Source organism: Diplodia seriata, assembly GCF_021436955.1.
Source record: "Diplodia seriata strain FDS-637 chromosome Unknown scaffold_9, whole genome shotgun sequence".
Taxonomy (NCBI): Eukaryota; Fungi; Ascomycota; class Dothideomycetes; order Botryosphaeriales; family Botryosphaeriaceae; genus Diplodia; species Diplodia seriata.
In genome coordinates, this window is record NW_027117316.1 from 686116 (window position 1) to 703012 (window position 16897).

At 58.0% G+C, this 16897-nt stretch overlaps 5 protein-coding genes across 5 annotated transcripts; 3 read left to right on the forward strand and 2 right to left on the reverse strand.

Moving 5' to 3' along the window:
- Nucleotides 1-332: 332 nt before the first annotated feature.
- SLS55_008635 (uncharacterized protein) lies at nucleotides 333-3038 on the forward strand (the record flags this gene model as incomplete). Its single annotated transcript, XM_066780043.1, has 3 exons — nucleotides 333-400; nucleotides 1546-2215; nucleotides 2301-3038. 3 exons carry the CDS (start codon nucleotides 333-335, stop codon nucleotides 3036-3038), a joined length of 1476 nt encoding a protein of 491 aa, XP_066629272.1.
- Nucleotides 3039-4150: 1112 nt separating this feature from the next.
- Nucleotides 4151-6310, reverse strand: TRP3_2 (anthranilate synthase / indole-3-glycerol phosphate synthase; the record flags this gene model as incomplete). Its single annotated transcript, XM_066780044.1, has 5 exons — nucleotides 4151-4765; nucleotides 4866-4948; nucleotides 5059-5290; nucleotides 5346-6054; nucleotides 6120-6310. 5 exons carry the CDS (start codon nucleotides 6308-6310, stop codon nucleotides 4151-4153), a joined length of 1830 nt encoding a protein of 609 aa, XP_066629273.1.
- A 4699-nt stretch (nucleotides 6311-11009) lies between these two features.
- Nucleotides 11010-11870, forward strand: SLS55_008637 (uncharacterized protein; the record flags this gene model as incomplete). Its single annotated transcript, XM_066780045.1, has 3 exons — nucleotides 11010-11256; nucleotides 11309-11481; nucleotides 11532-11870. The coding sequence occupies 3 exons, from the start codon at nucleotides 11010-11012 to the stop codon at nucleotides 11868-11870; spliced, it is 759 nt and encodes a 252-aa protein (XP_066629274.1).
- Nucleotides 11871-11980: 110 nt separating this feature from the next.
- SLS55_008638 (uncharacterized protein) lies at nucleotides 11981-13217 on the reverse strand (the record flags this gene model as incomplete). The annotated part of the gene is made up of 2 exons (XM_066780046.1): nucleotides 11981-12285; nucleotides 12341-13217. 2 exons carry the CDS (start codon nucleotides 13215-13217, stop codon nucleotides 11981-11983), a joined length of 1182 nt encoding a protein of 393 aa, XP_066629275.1.
- Nucleotides 13218-15553: 2336 nt separating this feature from the next.
- Nucleotides 15554-16829, forward strand: SLS55_008639 (uncharacterized protein; the record flags this gene model as incomplete). Its single annotated transcript, XM_066780047.1, has 2 exons — nucleotides 15554-15733; nucleotides 15852-16829. 2 exons carry the CDS (start codon nucleotides 15554-15556, stop codon nucleotides 16827-16829), a joined length of 1158 nt encoding a protein of 385 aa, XP_066629276.1.
- Between the last annotated feature and the right edge of the window lie 68 nt (nucleotides 16830-16897).

Consider the following 16897-nt stretch of genomic DNA (forward strand, 5'->3'; position numbering starts at 1 on the left):
GTTGGGTCAGGGGCCGGCGTTAAGTAGACATTACCTATCATGATTAACCTACGTTTCAACGGTAAAGCTGCGCGCCTCAACGGTTCAGGAAACCGAGGGCAGAGAACGACCAATGATGAGCTGCGGGGTCGCAGGGGCGGTGATAAGCGACACGGCGCTGAAAAAACACTCAACCGCACATCCGCCTCTCCGTCCCGCCTTCCGACGCGCCCTTCGGATCTCCCCCTTCCAACGCCCCATTTGAAGACCTCATGCTACCCCGGCGTTCTCACGCGAGCGAGACCAGACTCCACGGGCTCGTGAGTCCTGTGGGGCTTTGACACACGCAAACCATGTCTTCCGTCCCTCCGCCGGACCACCGTCCCGCCAAGCGCATCCGCCAGGCCTGCGAGCCGTGCCGGTGAGTCCTGCTCGAGCAAGCCTGCCGCCCTCCTGTAACATTGAACCCTGAAGGCGCAAGAAATCACGCTGTCCGGGTGAGCGGCCCAGCTGCTCGCACTGTTCCCGTCTGGCCCAGACGTGCTACTACGCCTCCGATCATCCTGCCGCCGCCGACCATCAGCACAGCACCGCCGACAGCACCGATGCCAATCGCGAGCGCCATGGCAGCTTCGCTGAGAACGTGGATGCTGCTGGCCCCTGCGTACCGCTCTCCCACCTTCATTCCAGCCATTGCTGACTCCCCCAGGCCGATCGTCTGAGCGCCTTAGAGACCAAGGTAGCCGAAGTGCTGGGAGCGCTAAAGTACGCCGCCTCTCCCGCCTGGCCGCGTTTTGCTGACTCCTCCTTCCCCAGCCGGATACCATGGACTGCAAGTCCGCCCACCCCCACCCCCTCCACCAGCCTGACCAACTGTCCGGGTCCGGTCGATCAATCCTCCCCCCCTGTGACAGCAAGGTCGGTTCTTATAGCCCTCACCACCATCTCCTCTGAAGCTGACTACCGGCCAGCACGCTGCCACAGTGGGACACCATAGTGTCCGTGGCAGAACTCTATCTTGTTTACTGCAATGGCCAACCGCTCCCTTTATTTGACCCAAAGACCTTCATCTCCACCCTAGGCACAAGGGACCCCGAGCTTCTGTTTGCTATCTTGGCCGTGGCCGTGCGTTTCTCTGACGATCCTCTATACCGCGACAGACGCGAACAAGCAATCCGAGGATATGCAGAGGCCGCTCGCACGCTTGTCATGCGCAGAGTGCCCAACGGTCCCATGGAGCTATCAACATTGCAGGCCTTCTGTCTTCTAAGCCTTGTTGATTTCAGCGGTACATTCATCTCATCTTCGCTGCTAGTGCCCAATCAAGATCTAATCAGAATCTGCAGTTGGCAACACACACCGAGCGAGCTCACTGACGTCGTTGGCGCTGGATTTTGCTGAAAGTGCCGGCCTTTCTAGTGAGTGCCACGTAGCATTGCATGATCTGGCCCATGAAGAAAGACGACGGTGTTTCTGGAGCATCCTTTTCCTAAAGAAGCTCCATGGAAGCAACTGCGGTGTCTATTCAATATCACCGGACGAAAACTTTCCTAGATACCCCACAAGTACCAAGAAACCTCCGTTTTCCGACCCGAGCGTAGACGCAAGGGTAATCCAAGATGGCGTCAAAGACCAGGGCATTACGGCGTATGTCATTCAACTGAGCGAGTATTGGCATAAAGCTGTTCGCTATGCGCGGCGACGAGCCAACCCGGGAGTGCACTGCCCGTGGTCTGCCAAGTCTGAATACTCGAAGATCATGGTCGCCATGATGGAATTCGAGTCGCACATGCCTTACAAGCATCGATTCAGACCCTCAAAGTTTGCTGAGCGGCCCACGGAGGAGCTGGAGAGGCAGCGAGACTACTGGTGCCCTTGGCTTTTCTCGCAAACCATCTACCACACCATCATGTGCCTGCTCAACCACCCGCTGATCCTCTCCCTACGGTTGCGCAGCTTCCGCGTCAGCATCCCGGAAATCTTCCTCCAGCACACGGCGGACCTGATCGCCTCGCACACCGACTGGGTCGTCCATCTCATCGACATAATCGAGGAGAAGTCGTTTCGCGTCACCGACCCATTCATTGGCAACTGCGTCGCCGTTGTCGCCACCATCTACCTGCAGCAGAGCTTCGCCGATGACGCCGGCATTCGAACTGAGAAGCGCAACAACTTCCTCAAGTGTCTTGACTTCGTGCGTCGGCTGGGCGTCCATTGGCCACACATCGCACAGCTCGTAAGTCTACCCGCCTTCCTTCCCACCTTCCACAACACCTTCAACGAATCAAAAACCCCAGTCATTAAGACAAAGCCCCTCTCAGGCCTCCAAACTCCAAACTTTCGAAGCCACCGTCTCGGCCTCCTACCACGACTCCTCAACAACAAACACTACTGCTGCTGCCTCCCCCTCTGCTGAAACAACAACCTCCTCAAACCTTCAGCCTTCCTCCGTCTTCATAGACCTCACCACTTTCTGGGAGATACTCGAAGCCGTCTTCACCTCCTCCACCAGCGACCCGTCGGGCTCCATTTTTGGCTCCAGCCTGTGGCCGCATCATCGCGACGGGGGTGGAGCCGGCGTCACCACGGCTGGTACACCGCACGGGGAGATCGTTTCATCGAGGCTTCTGCCGGAGCCGACGTATCCGCGTGGGGAGAACAGCAGTGGCGGTGGTAACAATGCGAGGCATAACAGCGTGTCGACGCCTGGTGCTGCATCGACTGCGGGGATGGGCGGTGGTATCGGTGGTGGCAGAAGTGGCGCGGGCGTCACGGGCGGTACGGGCAGCGGGGTATTTGGGAGCGGCAGAATGACGGCGGGGGTATCAGTAGGAGGCGGAGGCGCAGCCGGAGGCGGGGGTGGCGGTGGCGGTGGTGGTGTGGGCAGTATGGGTGTAGGACCGGGTGCGGGCGGACCAGGAGGAGGGGACATCATGGACTCGATGGCGCTTGGAATGGGCGATAACGACGAGTTGGCAGTGTTGGCGCAGAGCTACTTTGCGCAGGGGCAGGATTTTGTGAGGGGTGTGGATGACTGGTGGTCGTTTGGACAGGTTTGATGGGAGACGTGCATGTACCTGGACATGATGTGTTACGATTGGTTGTCGTTCATCGCTGTTTATGATACGTGTATGAGGCTCTGTTGGGGTATCATGTGTTTGCTATACTCATTTCCTATGTAGTCTCCGGCCTGATGGATTGATAGATATCTCCGCGCAATGCGGATCTCACTTCAAATTCCTCTGTCCCCGTCTTTCTCTCTTTTCCCTCCGAAGACCAAGAAGGCACCTTCCTCTCCGAGAAACAGGCTACATCCAGCCCCGGGGCGGGGGAAAGCTAAAAGCAAGAAGCTAACGGTCGGCCACACTCCGAGATTGGCGAGAACCACGGCGGAGAAACCGGTTTCGCGAAAACCAAGTAAGTAGCAAGAACCTCCGCGGTCTCGGGACCCAGAGAGCTCAGCCACCTTGTTCGCCGTCCGCTAAACCAAAACATTCCCTTAAACCGCCGACTTGCATATGGACGAAGCCCATTCCGTCGTCGTCGTCGTCGTCGTCATCCGAGCGGGCCGCGCCACGCTAAAAGGTAAAAAATAAATTTCGTTGCTGCGCCACGCTCACCCACGCGTGCGTTAGTTGCACTTCCGTGCGCGGACGATTAAGGTATGTATGCTGCTATCGAACACGGGCTGGGTGGGGAGAAGGTCAGGCAAACAATAAAATTACGAGCGGACAGGTTTGGGACGTTAGCCGGGTCGACGACTATAATCGTTTGAACCGTATGACCGTCCCATAGTACACACAGTACGTACGCTGTAGCACCCAATTGGTCGTCTCGAATTGCAACCCGTAATGTCGTTTGCTGTCTTTTTGGTCTTCTTATCTACGAGTAGGGATAGTATGCGTACTCCCAGTCCCATGGAACCCCAATGGTAGCGGCAGATCGGCGAAAGCTCAATCCTGCTTTGGGCTTCTCATTTGGGATGCATGGCTTGAGGGGGTCCAGTCCTGAAGTGAAGGACCCTCTCAAGCCATGCATTATAATCGGTTACTGAACCAACAACCATATACTCACCCGGCGATAACTGAAGGAAAGGTAGACTGAAATCCGACATTATAAAACCAGCCGATCACGACACGCCACCTGCCCGCAAGACGTCCAAAAGCCAAGCTCAAAACCTCAAGCCCCAGCCGATGCCGGGCCCCAGCCTCGGCAGCTCCTCCGCCACCGTCTGCACGTCCTTATCCCCGCGGCCGCTGACGTTGATCACGACATCGCAGCCCCTCCCCAACCTCCTCGCCATCTCCACGCCGCCGTGCACGGCGTGCGCCGTCTCCAGGGCGGGAATGACGCCTTCGAGCTGGCACAGCAGGCGGAAGCCCTCGAGCGCCTGGGCGTCCGTCGCGGCCGCGAACTCGGCGCGGCCGGACGCTTTCCACGCCGCCATCTGCGGGCCGACGGCCGGGTAGTCGAGCCCCGCGGAGATGGAGTGCGTGTCGAGCACCTGGCCGTCGGCGTCCTGCAGCAGGTACGTGCGCACGCCGTGCAGCACGCCGACGGTGCCGTTGGTGAGCGTCGCGCTGTGCCGGGCCGTGTCCGCGCCGTCGCCCGCGGCCTCGACGCCGAGCAGCCGCACCCCCGCGTCCGCCGCGAACGGGTGGAACATGCCCACGGCGTTGCTGCCGCCGCCGACGCAGGCGGCGACGGCGTCGGGGAGCTTGCCCGTCTGCTCGAGCATCGCTGCCCGCGTCTCTTGGCCGATGACGCTCTGGAAGGTGCGGACGATCTGGGGTGGAGTGGTAAGGTTTAGTGAGAGAGAGCTCGGACGTCGGCGGGGCAAAGGAGAATAATAGCGTCGATTTTTCTTTCTTTCTTTCTTTACTCACCTGTGGGAACGGGTGGGGTCCGATGGCAGAGCCAATCAGGTAGTGGGTGGTGGACAGGTTGGCCACCCAGGCCTGCAATGCCTCTGCGGGAGGTGGAGCTTGTCAGCACTAAGCAGCCCGGGAAGCGTGTTTATTTGGTGAGCGGGATGATCAGGGGCAACGGGAAGTGAAAAGAAGAAAGAAAAACACCAACCATTGACGGCGTTGCGCAGCGTCTTGGACCCAGCCTCGACGGGCACCACCTCCGCGCCCAATAACCGGATGCGGAAGACATTCAAGGCTTGGCGCCGCGCATCCTCGGCCCCCATGAAGATGGTGCACTTCATGCCGAATTTGGCGCAGACCGTCGCCGTGGCCACGCCGTGCTGACCGGCTCCCGTCTCTGCGATGATTTCTTTCTTGCCCAGACGGCGGGCCAGAAGGATCTACAAGTTTGTTGCGTCAGCAGTATAATCTTCCGCTCTTGCCCAAGGGACCCACCTGGCCAAGGGCGTTGTTGATCTTGTGGCTGCCCGTGTGGTTGAGATCCTCCCGCTTCAACCAGATGTTAGCTCCGCCGACGTGTTCCGTGAGCCGCTCCGCCTTGTGCAGCTGGCCCGGCCGGCCCAGAAACGAGTAGTGGGAGCGGAACTCCTGCCAGAACTCAGGATCGTCGACACAAGCTTTGAACCCCGCCTCCAGCTCGGCCAGACAGCCCATCAGCGCCTCGGGCACGTACTGCCCGCCGAAACCCTCGATGTGGGTACCGCTGTCGATGGGAGCGGCCGCTGCGTCCTTGGCGATAGCGAGCGCTTCGAGGTGATCAACCAGCGCCGTGCCGCTGTCCGTCCGCTTGTACCCGGGCGGCTGGCGGCTGGCGGGGCGGCCGCTGACCGTTGCGGCGTGCGCTTCAATGTCTGCTGCTGCGTGGCCAGCCTGCGCTTCCCTGAGCACGCATGCCAACGGGTCGGCCGTGGCGACGGCCTCAGCCACAGCCCCGACCTCGTCGAACTCGTCGTGGGATTGAGGGTCCGACCGGATGGCCACTGGCATCTTGCCCGCGAACTGATGCACCTTGGCCAATAGCTTGGGCAGTTCCGCCTTGGGGGTGCCGCCGGGCACGATGTAGATGAACGAGTCCGCAATCTTGCCTAGCACCCCGAGCCGAGCCTCGTCGGTGGTTGGAGCGACCAGCGGCACGTACGAGATGCTAACGTGGTGCTCTTGTCAGCACCCATTCAATAATCATATCCGAACAGTCGGGTCCAATCTTACCCATATCTCGTGCAGTAGTTCCTGAGGCGCACAGCCTCTTCGGGAGGGGCATCAAGGATGACCAGGCCGTCAATGCCCGCCGCACGGGCATCCTTGATCGTCTCCTCCTCGCCGTAGCTTAGGAAAGGGTTCGAGTAGCCCATCAACAGCACCGGAGCATGGAGGCCTTTGCGGCGGGCCGCCCGCACCATGTCCAAACAAGTGCTCATTTTAACCCCATTGAGCAACGCTTTCTGGGCCAATTGTTAGCCCGTAATTTCATTCATGCTCTTGACGCTACCGTGCTGTTACTCACCATGTTCGCGGATTGGATAGCTGGGGTATCGGCAATGGGGTCTGTAAACGGTACACCAAGCTCGATAATGTCTGTCGCGCCAGATTAATGGCCATGCTGCAGATACGGCTCATGCCTTGTGCTTACCAACTCCACCCGCCTCTAGAGCAAGCAGCACATCCGGCGTCTCTCCTATGGTAGGGTAGCCTGCGGTAACATGACCAATGAGTGCAGACTGCAGCATGCGTGAGTGCTTTTGCGCCCAATGGTCGTGGTATATGGCGAGTGCTGGCTCACCCGTTGCTGCTCAGCACACTTTGCGAAAACGCCCTTGATGTGATTCATGGTTGCCGAGAGAGGAGACGATGAGATGAGTTCAGTTGTCCATACTGATCATCTTAGCCGAATTTATAGACAACGCGTATCTTGTCGGCGCCGTAGATGGCTCCGGGCAGCCAATCAGCCATGTTGGAGACGTGAATGGGGTCGCATCCGGGGGCGGAAACGGAGGCGGACCGTGTCAGGTACGTGAGCGTGCTCTGTGGTCGGACGCGGGTTTGGCTGAAGGGTCTTATCAGGATCCGTCGGGGAGTTGGGAGTTGGGCGGAGGCTGATGCGAGTCATGATTGCTCCGGATAAGCGGGGTCGGATGGTGATCTGGAGATAGCTACGCATGCGCAGGGACCCGATCTCTACGTATAGCAATCCGATGTACCCGCCTTGGCTCGATAAGGACGTCCTTCTCTCCGTGTGCAACTGCAGGCAGTAGATTTTCTACCTCTGGTTGTGTGGTTTGGCTACGAAGGTCGATGCAAGGCGTGCCCATCAGTTGCAACATGCCCGGCAAGAAGGTTGTGGGATCAGCTAAAGCCATGTCTAGACGCTTAGCATCATGACCATCCGCAAATTTTGAAAGTGTTGCTGACGCAAGGCGTTCGTCATGGCGAAGTTTGTTGCGCAACCCTGGTCAGACATGATTGGGCATCTACTCCTGCATCTTGTGAAATGATCAACCAAGCATGCCGCGAGGACCGTTGTCTATATGTCTGGTTTGAGTACCTGCTAGCATCCTTGCGTCGACTTGTCCTTGGGTCAACATCACACCGTACCGGAAATGGGGACTGGGGAATAGATGCGTGGTCGTCGTCGCAGGCGAGCACCGAGCCAGGGGACGAATCAACGGCTGGACAGAAGGCAATCTTGGTCGGGTGGAGAATTTGACAGCCTCAATCGACGGTAGCCCGTGCATACGCTGCCGCCGGCGACAGCTGTGGGGACATTCCTTTTGGAGCACAGTGCAAGCCACGGGGCAGTGGGGCGATCGTTTGCGCTAGCACGAGTGTTGAGAGGACCAGATGGTGCCAATCCCTGTTGACCTGCAACTTACACTCAGGAGATTTCTCCAGCTGGAGTCTCGGCCACATTCCAGTACAAGGCCGGGGGGGTTTTCTGGAGGACAGGCCTGTTCTGGAAGCGACGTACTGAGCTGAAGCTGGATAGGATTGACGGCTCTAGGCCACCGAGTGCAGCCCGCGTTTGCTACATCTGGCACAGTCAGTTGATCACAGTACTACTAAAAGGTGGGAAATAGTCAAGAGTGTAAACCATGCCATCAAGCAGGAAGCCTCGGCAGCCGAAGTCTGTATGGGAGGCTGTGGCTGGCGAGGAGGAGACTCCGGCGCATGGCGACGGGTTGGAGCGCGGTACGCCGAACGCTGTTTGTTTGGCGTGGTCCGCTAATCATCGGGTAGAGAAGCTGATTGCGCGCCATCGCTGGCGCGGTCCCAAGCGGATTATTCCTTTCCACTACGAACTCCGCAGAACCAAATCCTTCAACAGGGACTTAACCCTGATAGCCGTCTTCCAACCGCCTATCGGAAGCGCTACCCAGCTCCCTAGCAGGGCCCGTGGCATTGCCGAGCGGCAACCCCTGCGGAATCCACGTCGCTCCACAGCGGCACGACAAGCTGAACCTCCGTTCAACTTGCCTGCTTCGATCAAGACATCAGTCGAGAGGCGCGACTAGCGCCATGGGATCTGAGCGACACAGCTATAGCGCATTGCCCCTCACAAGCACATGCCTAATCCGCGAGGCTGCAAGGGGAGAGCCTCGACATACAAACCGCAGCTTCGTCCACAAGAAAGGAGCCCAAGTCTATTCTTGTCAATACGTCTCGACCCAATCCTGCTGTTCCCGCGACTTTGAGGAAGGCGGTGCCAGGGCATCGGAAAGACAACCTAGACTTTCCACCTACCTGTTTACAACCAAATCCTTGGGAAAAATGCTTGTTTCGCATGCATGCGCTCATCGCGGGAACCTGTTTGCACTTGTGACGAATCCAGACCGCCTCGTGCGGTCCCGTCCGCCAAGGAGAGCGGCAGTAGCGAGGTTCAAGCACCGTAGCGTAGCGTCTGCCAGGTTTGGAAGCGAGCCTCAGGTGGTTGTGCTGGTGGTGGCGGCGGCTAGATGAGAAAAGCCCGATGCGATGGAGCCCATGTGGATGGGACTGGCGTGGTCGAACGTTGGAGGCTGGCGTCAGCAATGATCCCTGATCAGCGGATTTCAACGCCCTGGTGTATGATGCCCTCAGTCTTCCCCCGCCCCGTCAATTTGTTCGTTCGTCGGAGACCCGTTCCACTATTCCGTCCGGAGCCATCTCCCGTTGTATCGGCACACCATTCACTAACAAGTAGTTCCCATACATATACTTACAGGGTCGGCCTGTCACTCCACCGCACATGGCACTGGACGCTCAATGACCCTACGTTGACTTACTCTTGTACCTAATAACACTTCGACCCACTCAGCCGAGCCCCAGTGATCACTTTGACTCTCCTCCAACTCTGCACAAATATGCTTGTATACTCAGGTCAGCACGGCCCGGGAGGCACCTATCCGCTGCTGAGGCTGACTGAAATTCAGTGGGGTCAATGCCAGGCCAAACTCAACCGGTTGATGACACTTTCAAACCAAGAACAAGACGACCGTCTGTGCCGGTGAACTCGGCGTGCAACCATTGCCGGAGGCTCCATGCACGCTGCGAGGACCAGCGTCCATGCAAGCGATGCGTGGCGTCCGGAAGAGGAGTAAGTCTTCCAGACGGGTTGAATCGGGCCGCGAGCTGATTACCACAGATGGACTGCTTTGATCCGGAACATAAGAAGAGAGGCAGGCCGAGGATTTATGACGTGAGCATCAACAAACCCACGTAAGTACCTGCTCCCAGAGCCCTTGCGCCAAAGCTGACAGTGGGCAGATTCGAGATCGCTCCCAAGGACGCAAGACACCACCCGACGATGCAACCGCGATATGCCGTGTTAGAGCAGCATCGCTCTCTCTCTCGGCCCGGCAAGTCGGCGTTGCTGCTTCCCTTGCCGCAAGAAAGAGGCGCCGCGTCCTCGCAATACCTCCGTCGCGAGTCGATCTTTTCACAGTTCCACGTGAAAGACTCGACATGCCCGTCGCTCCTGAGGAGGGATTCCATGCACCTGCATTTCCGCCGAGATTCGACTTCGTCGCAGGCATCGTCGATTCATTCAACGCATGCCCACACATCCATGCTGCCGGGGGCAGGAACACCTCCAGATACCCCATCCGTGCCCATGTGGAGGAACCCTTTTGCTTCGGAAGGCAACACATGGATCTACGCAGAGGGGCCGGCGGCTGGCAAGGTACATCCACGCGAAGATGGAGGGCGAAGCGCGGTTTTTCCGGAAGCAAAGAAAGGACGCGGTCTTTCGATCGACGAGCTGCTTTGCTAACGATGAGCACATTGATTAGTTGTGGCTGTGGCGGTGTAATGGGTGTTTGTTGGAGCAAGAGGCCCATGGGCAGGCAAGATAGATACTCCCGGGATTATGAAGCTGGACGTATGGCGATAGCAATTCTTACCTATCGATCAAAGCTTTCCCCTCGATAAGCGAACATGCACTTGGCTAGTGTGAAGGTCGAGATGCTGTCGGATGCGGGGTAAAACTGCGGGGTGTATCGGATGGCGGGCAAAGGGGCTGCTACCATGTGGAGCACTAAGGCCATGCGCATGTGAGTTGCAAGGTGAAGCTTAAATCAGCCCTGTGCTCGGTGAGTACACAGTAGTAGCATGCCAATGACTCGTTCACCAGGACTCGGCCATCGGGCCAGGCAGGAAGGAGTCAGGCGAGGCGAGGCGAGGTACGTGGCGACGGCGGCGAAGAGCGGCGTGAATGCGATGGGTGGCCGCTGTTGCCGAAGAGAGGTTTTGGTTATGCGGCAAGTTCGGCATGGTAGATGGAGGACGATGAAATGAAGAGACGTAGGGCGGCGCCGGCGGACGCTGAAGTGACTCGCGCGCCCGGGCTGCGCCTTCCCATTGGATCGGCCCTCCCCAGGCACACCACTGCCTTCTGTTCGGCTTCTCTCATCGCAACACCACCGCCTCGGATGCCTTTGACGGCAGTCTCGACGCCCACAAGCAGTCTTAACTCCGACAATATGCGTCACTCTCACTCGCTTCAGGACAGAGGCCCGCCGTGTCTCGTGCGAGCAGTGCCGAATGCCCCACCGTGCAGCCAGGGGCAACAGCAATATAAGGCGGATCACCCTTCGTTGTTCTCCGTGACCAAGTAGAGAGCAGACAATGTCAGTGGAACCAAAGCCGACGATTCTGCTCGTTCCGGGCGCATGGCAACCCTCGGACGCCTTCAATCCTCTGCGTCATCTGCTCACGCAGAAGGGATATGAATCCATCGCCGTTGACCATCCCTCTGTGGGCGGCAACCCAGCAGACCAAACTTTGGACACCGACGTTGCCTCTCTGAGGCTGGCTTTGACCAGCCTCGTCGAGGAGCAAGCCAAGCACGTGGTTCTCGTCCTTCATTCTTATGGTACGTCCGGTCTAACGAATCCCTGTTCATCCCGCTCACCACCAATCTTCAGGCGGAGTTGTCGGGGCCTGCGCTAGCGAGGGCTTCGGCGCAGTACAGCGTGCCAAGGAGGGGAAGCGGGGCGGAATCCTGGAGATCATCTATCTCTCCGCATTTGCCATTCCCAAGGGGACGAGCTTGGTGGACATGCTCGGCGGCCAGCCTTTGCCATGGATGAGGTTCGACGTCAGTCGTGCCCTTGCACCTCTTCTTTTCACCTACTCACAGTCCTGCAGGGACCCAGGGTCTTCGCGGACCTGCCAGCCTCGATCGGCTTCCCGGATCTTTCGCCAGCCGAACAGGAGAAGTGGAGCGCCCGCCTAACCCACACCGCTGCTGCCGTCTTTTCCGGCCCTTCTACCTACGAGCCGTGGAAAGACATCCCTTGCATGTATTTCATTTGCGATGGCGACACCATTCTCCTTCCGTCTATCCAGGAAGCAATGGCTCAGTCTTTGAACGCTACTGTCCGAAGGAATCCTGGCGCGCATGCTGCCTTCCTCTCCGTCCCTGATCAAATCGTAGAGGGCATCGAGGCTGCAGTAAAGGAGGGCCAGGAAAAGAGCAAGCTCTAACCTAGCCCGGAAGGATGAGGGACGCATCACGTGGATATTTGCACAAGGGAACGCCTCAGCTGTCTGATTGATTTCAATAATAGCAAATACGATCTATCGACTCATATCCCTTACTGCACGTACCCGGGCAACAACGTTACATCAGTAGCTATGTTCGGCGGCTTTCCTGCTTTCATTGCCCGGAGATGCGGGTGTCTCTGCGGGAGGGAATCGACATCGGGATCCTGCACGGCCCAGAAACACTCCTTCGAGATTGGATCAACAGACTTAAGGAAGATTTCACGTCGCGCCTCAGCCCAGCCTTGGAGGAAGCTGTCAGGAGCCCCTTTCTCCAAGCAAGAGATCAAGGCATCTGCAAGGCTGCTGGCATCGAAAACACCCGCGGCCATGCCCCACCCGGCGTAAGGATTCGTCACTGCGCCGGATGTCAGCTAACCGCTATACTATGGACTTGGCGTGGGGGGGCTTACAGTGTGCCGCATCGCCGACCAAAAGGGCCCTGCCTTTGCGGAAAGTCGTGGCGCAGAGCTGTTGCGCCTTGTAAGGAGCCAGCCGATCGATTTTATACTCCAGTGGCCTCGGGCCTGGGAGCATGGCCTCGTATTTTTCTGGGACAATTGCCTCGATATCTTTCATGTCGAGGCCCAGAGGAACGCTGAAAGATACGCGCCACAATCCGTCAGTGGTGATCTGGCTAATCAGGCCATAGTTCTCCTTGTCCACCATGAAGTTGGCATGCTTGAAACCTCCGTGCTTAGCAAAATCGTAGTAGACGTCGGACGCCACAAGCTGGCATGGCAACGTCTCTCCTTCGAACTCGATTCCTGTCAACTTGCGGACTGTGCTTCTGCCGCCGTCGGCGCCCACCAGGAACAAGGCGTCAAATTTCTGCTCGGATCCGTCGGGCGTAGAGACTGTTGCGGTGACACCTTCGGCAGAGTCGGTGAAAGATCGCAAAGCATGGCCCATGAGCACAGTGGCGTTTTCCAGCCTTTGCAAATGCTCGTAGACAATGCTGCTGAGCCTTCCCTGCGGCAAGATCAGAACGCCGGGCCTGTTGGGGTTATGCGGCGGCTCGAAGATGATGGACGAGTCGGATGTCCTTCGAAAGACCATGGCTGTGTTGGCGAGTTCGCCTGCAGCAGCAACCAGGTCGTCGAAGATCCCCGCCTTCTGGAAGTCGGGAAAGGCTGCGGGCAGATGAGCCATGGCTTTCGGTGCGTTATCCAGTTCTTTCTGGGCCTCGATGACGGTAACGGCAACATTTGCGCGGGCCAGCCGTAGCGCGAGAAGCAGCCCTACAGGGCCGGCGCCCACGACAAGGACGGTTGTTTTGCTGCGTGACATTGCGATATTGTATGCTGACTTTTGCGCTGTATGTTGATGCGCAAGTTGTCCGAACCACGCTTCTTCACCTGTCGCAGTCTTCTCGATCACTCTGTCTCCAGCGGATGCTGTGGTGTAGGAGTGATGCGGGGCAGACGTAATCACGGAAAATGTGGGGACCCGAAGCTACATCACTGGCCGAAAAGCTCCCTCCTTCCATCCTTCCGGCATCTCCGCGGCCAGGGGCGCATTGCAAACCCACCTCGAAATGTGCCAGACAACACTGCGCACGGGCAAGGCATCCAACGACGCCAGTTGTGTGCGGAAAAGGAATGAATGTAAGCATTTCTCGTCCTACTCCCTTTCGGGCGCTCGACCGTTTGTCATGCCGGATGGCTCTAAGCCACCCCACCCGTTGCCGCGGGAACTCGCGTGCTGACCAGATTCAACAGCTGCTACATGGCCCAATCCCAGCTGCGTGTGCATACCCGCGTGGGCACTCAACATCTCAGATCCACGCATTTGGATCTCTGGCGTACCCGCACAGATAAGCGAAGACGAACGGAAATAGCTTGCATGCACACTGCCGTCCGGTTGCGGCAACTGGCCATAGCTAGCGGGATGCGAGCAGCCGACCCAGCAATCTGCCCCCCTCCTGTCCATGTGTCTATTCCCCAAACCAGCCTTGTGCAAGCCGAGACAGTCAACCATGGCTTCGGTGAAACTGCACGTTCTTCCAGTGCCACGGCCATCGCTGTTGTCCCGCTGCCCGCACACGCGCGGGCCGTAACGGCCAATGGGTGACCACGCTTTTGCTATACATCGCTATTTCCGTTGAAATGCACTAACACCACGATGGCTCTGAGCGGCAGCGTGTCTGGAACCTTGCCACCCCGGTGTCTTTCAATTCTTCTGGAACAGGATGCACGCAGGTGCTGTTGGATCGGTTCCAAGGCAGTGGCTTGATTACCCATCTTGGAAGCTTGCTTACAGGGCGAAGACGGGAAACATGTGACGACACACGTAGCTGAGAGGTCCAGGTAAGACGTGTTGACTTGGCTTCGTCCTCGATTGTGATACTCTTCTGCCTTGTGTAAGTCACTGTTCTCTGATTGTCTTCCGCTGAACTCCGGAGGGTAAACTTACCAACACTGGTGCTCCTACATGTGATGTCTTCACTGCTCACCAATCTTATGATTGCATTCCGTTCGAACTTGTCTGTTCCATCTCACTCCGGTGCCACTATTCCGCGATGATCTCAATGGCTGCTACGGAGCTCCCGAATCACAATAATAACGCCGATTCTATTGCTCCTGCTAGGGTGTAGCAACTCCGGACACGCAGTCCAACTCCGCTGAGTACGTAGTATGCCACCCAGCTACTCATCGAGGACCCGGGGGGGTGGGGACGCAGGGTCGGGAAAGCAGGGCAGCCGGAGAGACGGCGGCGGACGCAGGGCCCTCGGCCGAGGACACCGGATGAAGGCGTCGCCCTCTCGGCTGCCCTCCGCTGACATCCGTAGCTTGCACGAACGCCTTTTGGTTGTGCATTATCGAAGAAGGCGTCGATAGAAGACCCTGCTCGCGGATGGAAGCATCGATCGGTCGTCAGCTCGACGACGCCTACGTACCTTGGCGAGACTTCTCGGTGAGGAATATACTATTACACCTACGGCCTCGCTTACAAGCCACCGAACAGCAAGGTCCGGCAAACCGGCGTTCTCTTTTTCTCGATCAGTGGGAGATTCCAAATATCCAGAATTAGCATGGTGAGAGTTGACAGGCAGGTGATGTCGATGCTTATGCTTGCTCGACGGAACGCTAGCGGCCCTAAGCGAGAGGAATTATCGCCGCTAGTACTTGGTTGGGATGCAGTATGTATAGTGCCACGGCGATATGTTCCAAGAAGATGTGGTATATGGTCAGGCCGTATGTAAGGTTTCGAATCAACTCTGTCCGAAAACCCGGCCGTAAAACACGATGTCGGAGTATTGATTCATGTAGGCCGCTAATCTAGAAATTAAGATTTGCTGAATTAAAGAGACCAGCAGTTTGGAAGGTCATGCTGTGCTTAAGACAGTAGATTTGGGGTCTGCTTGGTCGTGTTCAGCAACATGGAAATCGTTGCGGGTGATCTTCAACCACACCGTACTATTATATTGCCATGTGTGGCCATTATTTTTTTTCGCTGATTATCTTGCCGGCGGCCGGCCCGACCCATACGAGAGGAGTGCAACGCCGGGCGGGCAGGGATGCCGTGACAGGGATGTGATGTTGCCCCGCTTCGCCTATGGCTGCGATATGTATGTCGCTACGCACTCTCAAACCCTCCCATTAGACACCATCAAATCCAGATCCATGGCCTCTTCCTCGATAACCGCACCGAAAGGCAAGTTGAAGGTCGCCGCCGTACATGCGGCCCCCGTCTACATGGACAAAAGGGCGACCACCGCCAAAGTCGTCCGCATCATCGAGGAAGCCGGCAAGCAGGGCATCAAGCTCCTCGCCTTTCCCGAGACATTCATCCCCGGCTACCCGGTACGCGCGAGTGTGATTCCTACTTCTTAAGAAAACACCATGAACACAACTCTCATGACTTTCGAAAATCAAATCCCCCAGAGCCCATGACTACACCGTCGTTGACCCACGCATGCAGTACTTCTGCGAAGCCTACCCGCCGCTCCAGCAAGTCGCCGCTCTGGCCAGATACGCCGAGGAGAGCGTGGTCTGCGACGACGACGACGACGAGAGCGGCGACCCGAGCATGCGCCTCATCCAGGCGGCATGCCGCGCCGCGCACGTCACCATCAGCCTGGGCGTCTCGGAGCGCATGCCCAACGGCGGCTACACGCTGTTCAACTCGCAGGTCTTCGTCGACGGCGCCGACGGCGCCGTCCTGGGCGTGCACCGCAAGCTGCAGCCCACCTTCGCCGAGCGCTTCGTCTGGGCCCAGGGCGGCGGGTGGAGCCTGCGGGTCGTGCGGCCCAAGTTGGAGGAGGGGCCACGGGCGAGTGCTGATGGAAGTAGCTCCTACAATCTCGGCGGCCTCTGCTGCTGGGAGAACACGCTCAACGGCGCGCGCCAGGCGCTCGTCGAGCAGAACCAGCACGTCCACGTCGGCGCGTGGCCCGCGCTGTCGACCATGCGCGGCTTCGAGGCCGTCGCCGACGCGCAGATCGAGGCGCTGATGAAGGCGCACGCCCTGACCGCGCAGGTCTTCGTGCTGAGCGCGTCCAACTACGTCGACGAGCAATGTCTTGGCTGGATGGAGGAGAACTTGGGGAAGCAGGATTTCGTCAGGGAAGGCGGCGGGTGGTCGGCCGTCATCCACCCTTTCTGCTCGTTCCTGGCTGGGCCGCATACCGGCTCCGAGGAGAGGCTTGTGACGGCTGACCTGGACTTCGGCGACTTGGGCGCGGTGAAGGTGTGGATTGATGGCAATGGCCACTACAAGCGCCCTGAGGTCCTCGAATTCAAGCTCGATGCGAAACCGTTATGGCCTGACGAGGGCGTTGTTCCGAAGTTCCCACGGTCTGCTCAGAGCGAAGCCTCGGAGAGCCTGAAGGATGGGAAAGGAGTTCCACCTGAAAGGTTTGAAGAAGCATGGAATCGTACCCGTGAAACAGGTCAATGAATAATACAACGGCCTTGTTCTCTGAATTGGGGACCACATCGAGGCTGGCTACTTGGAATTTGATCAGA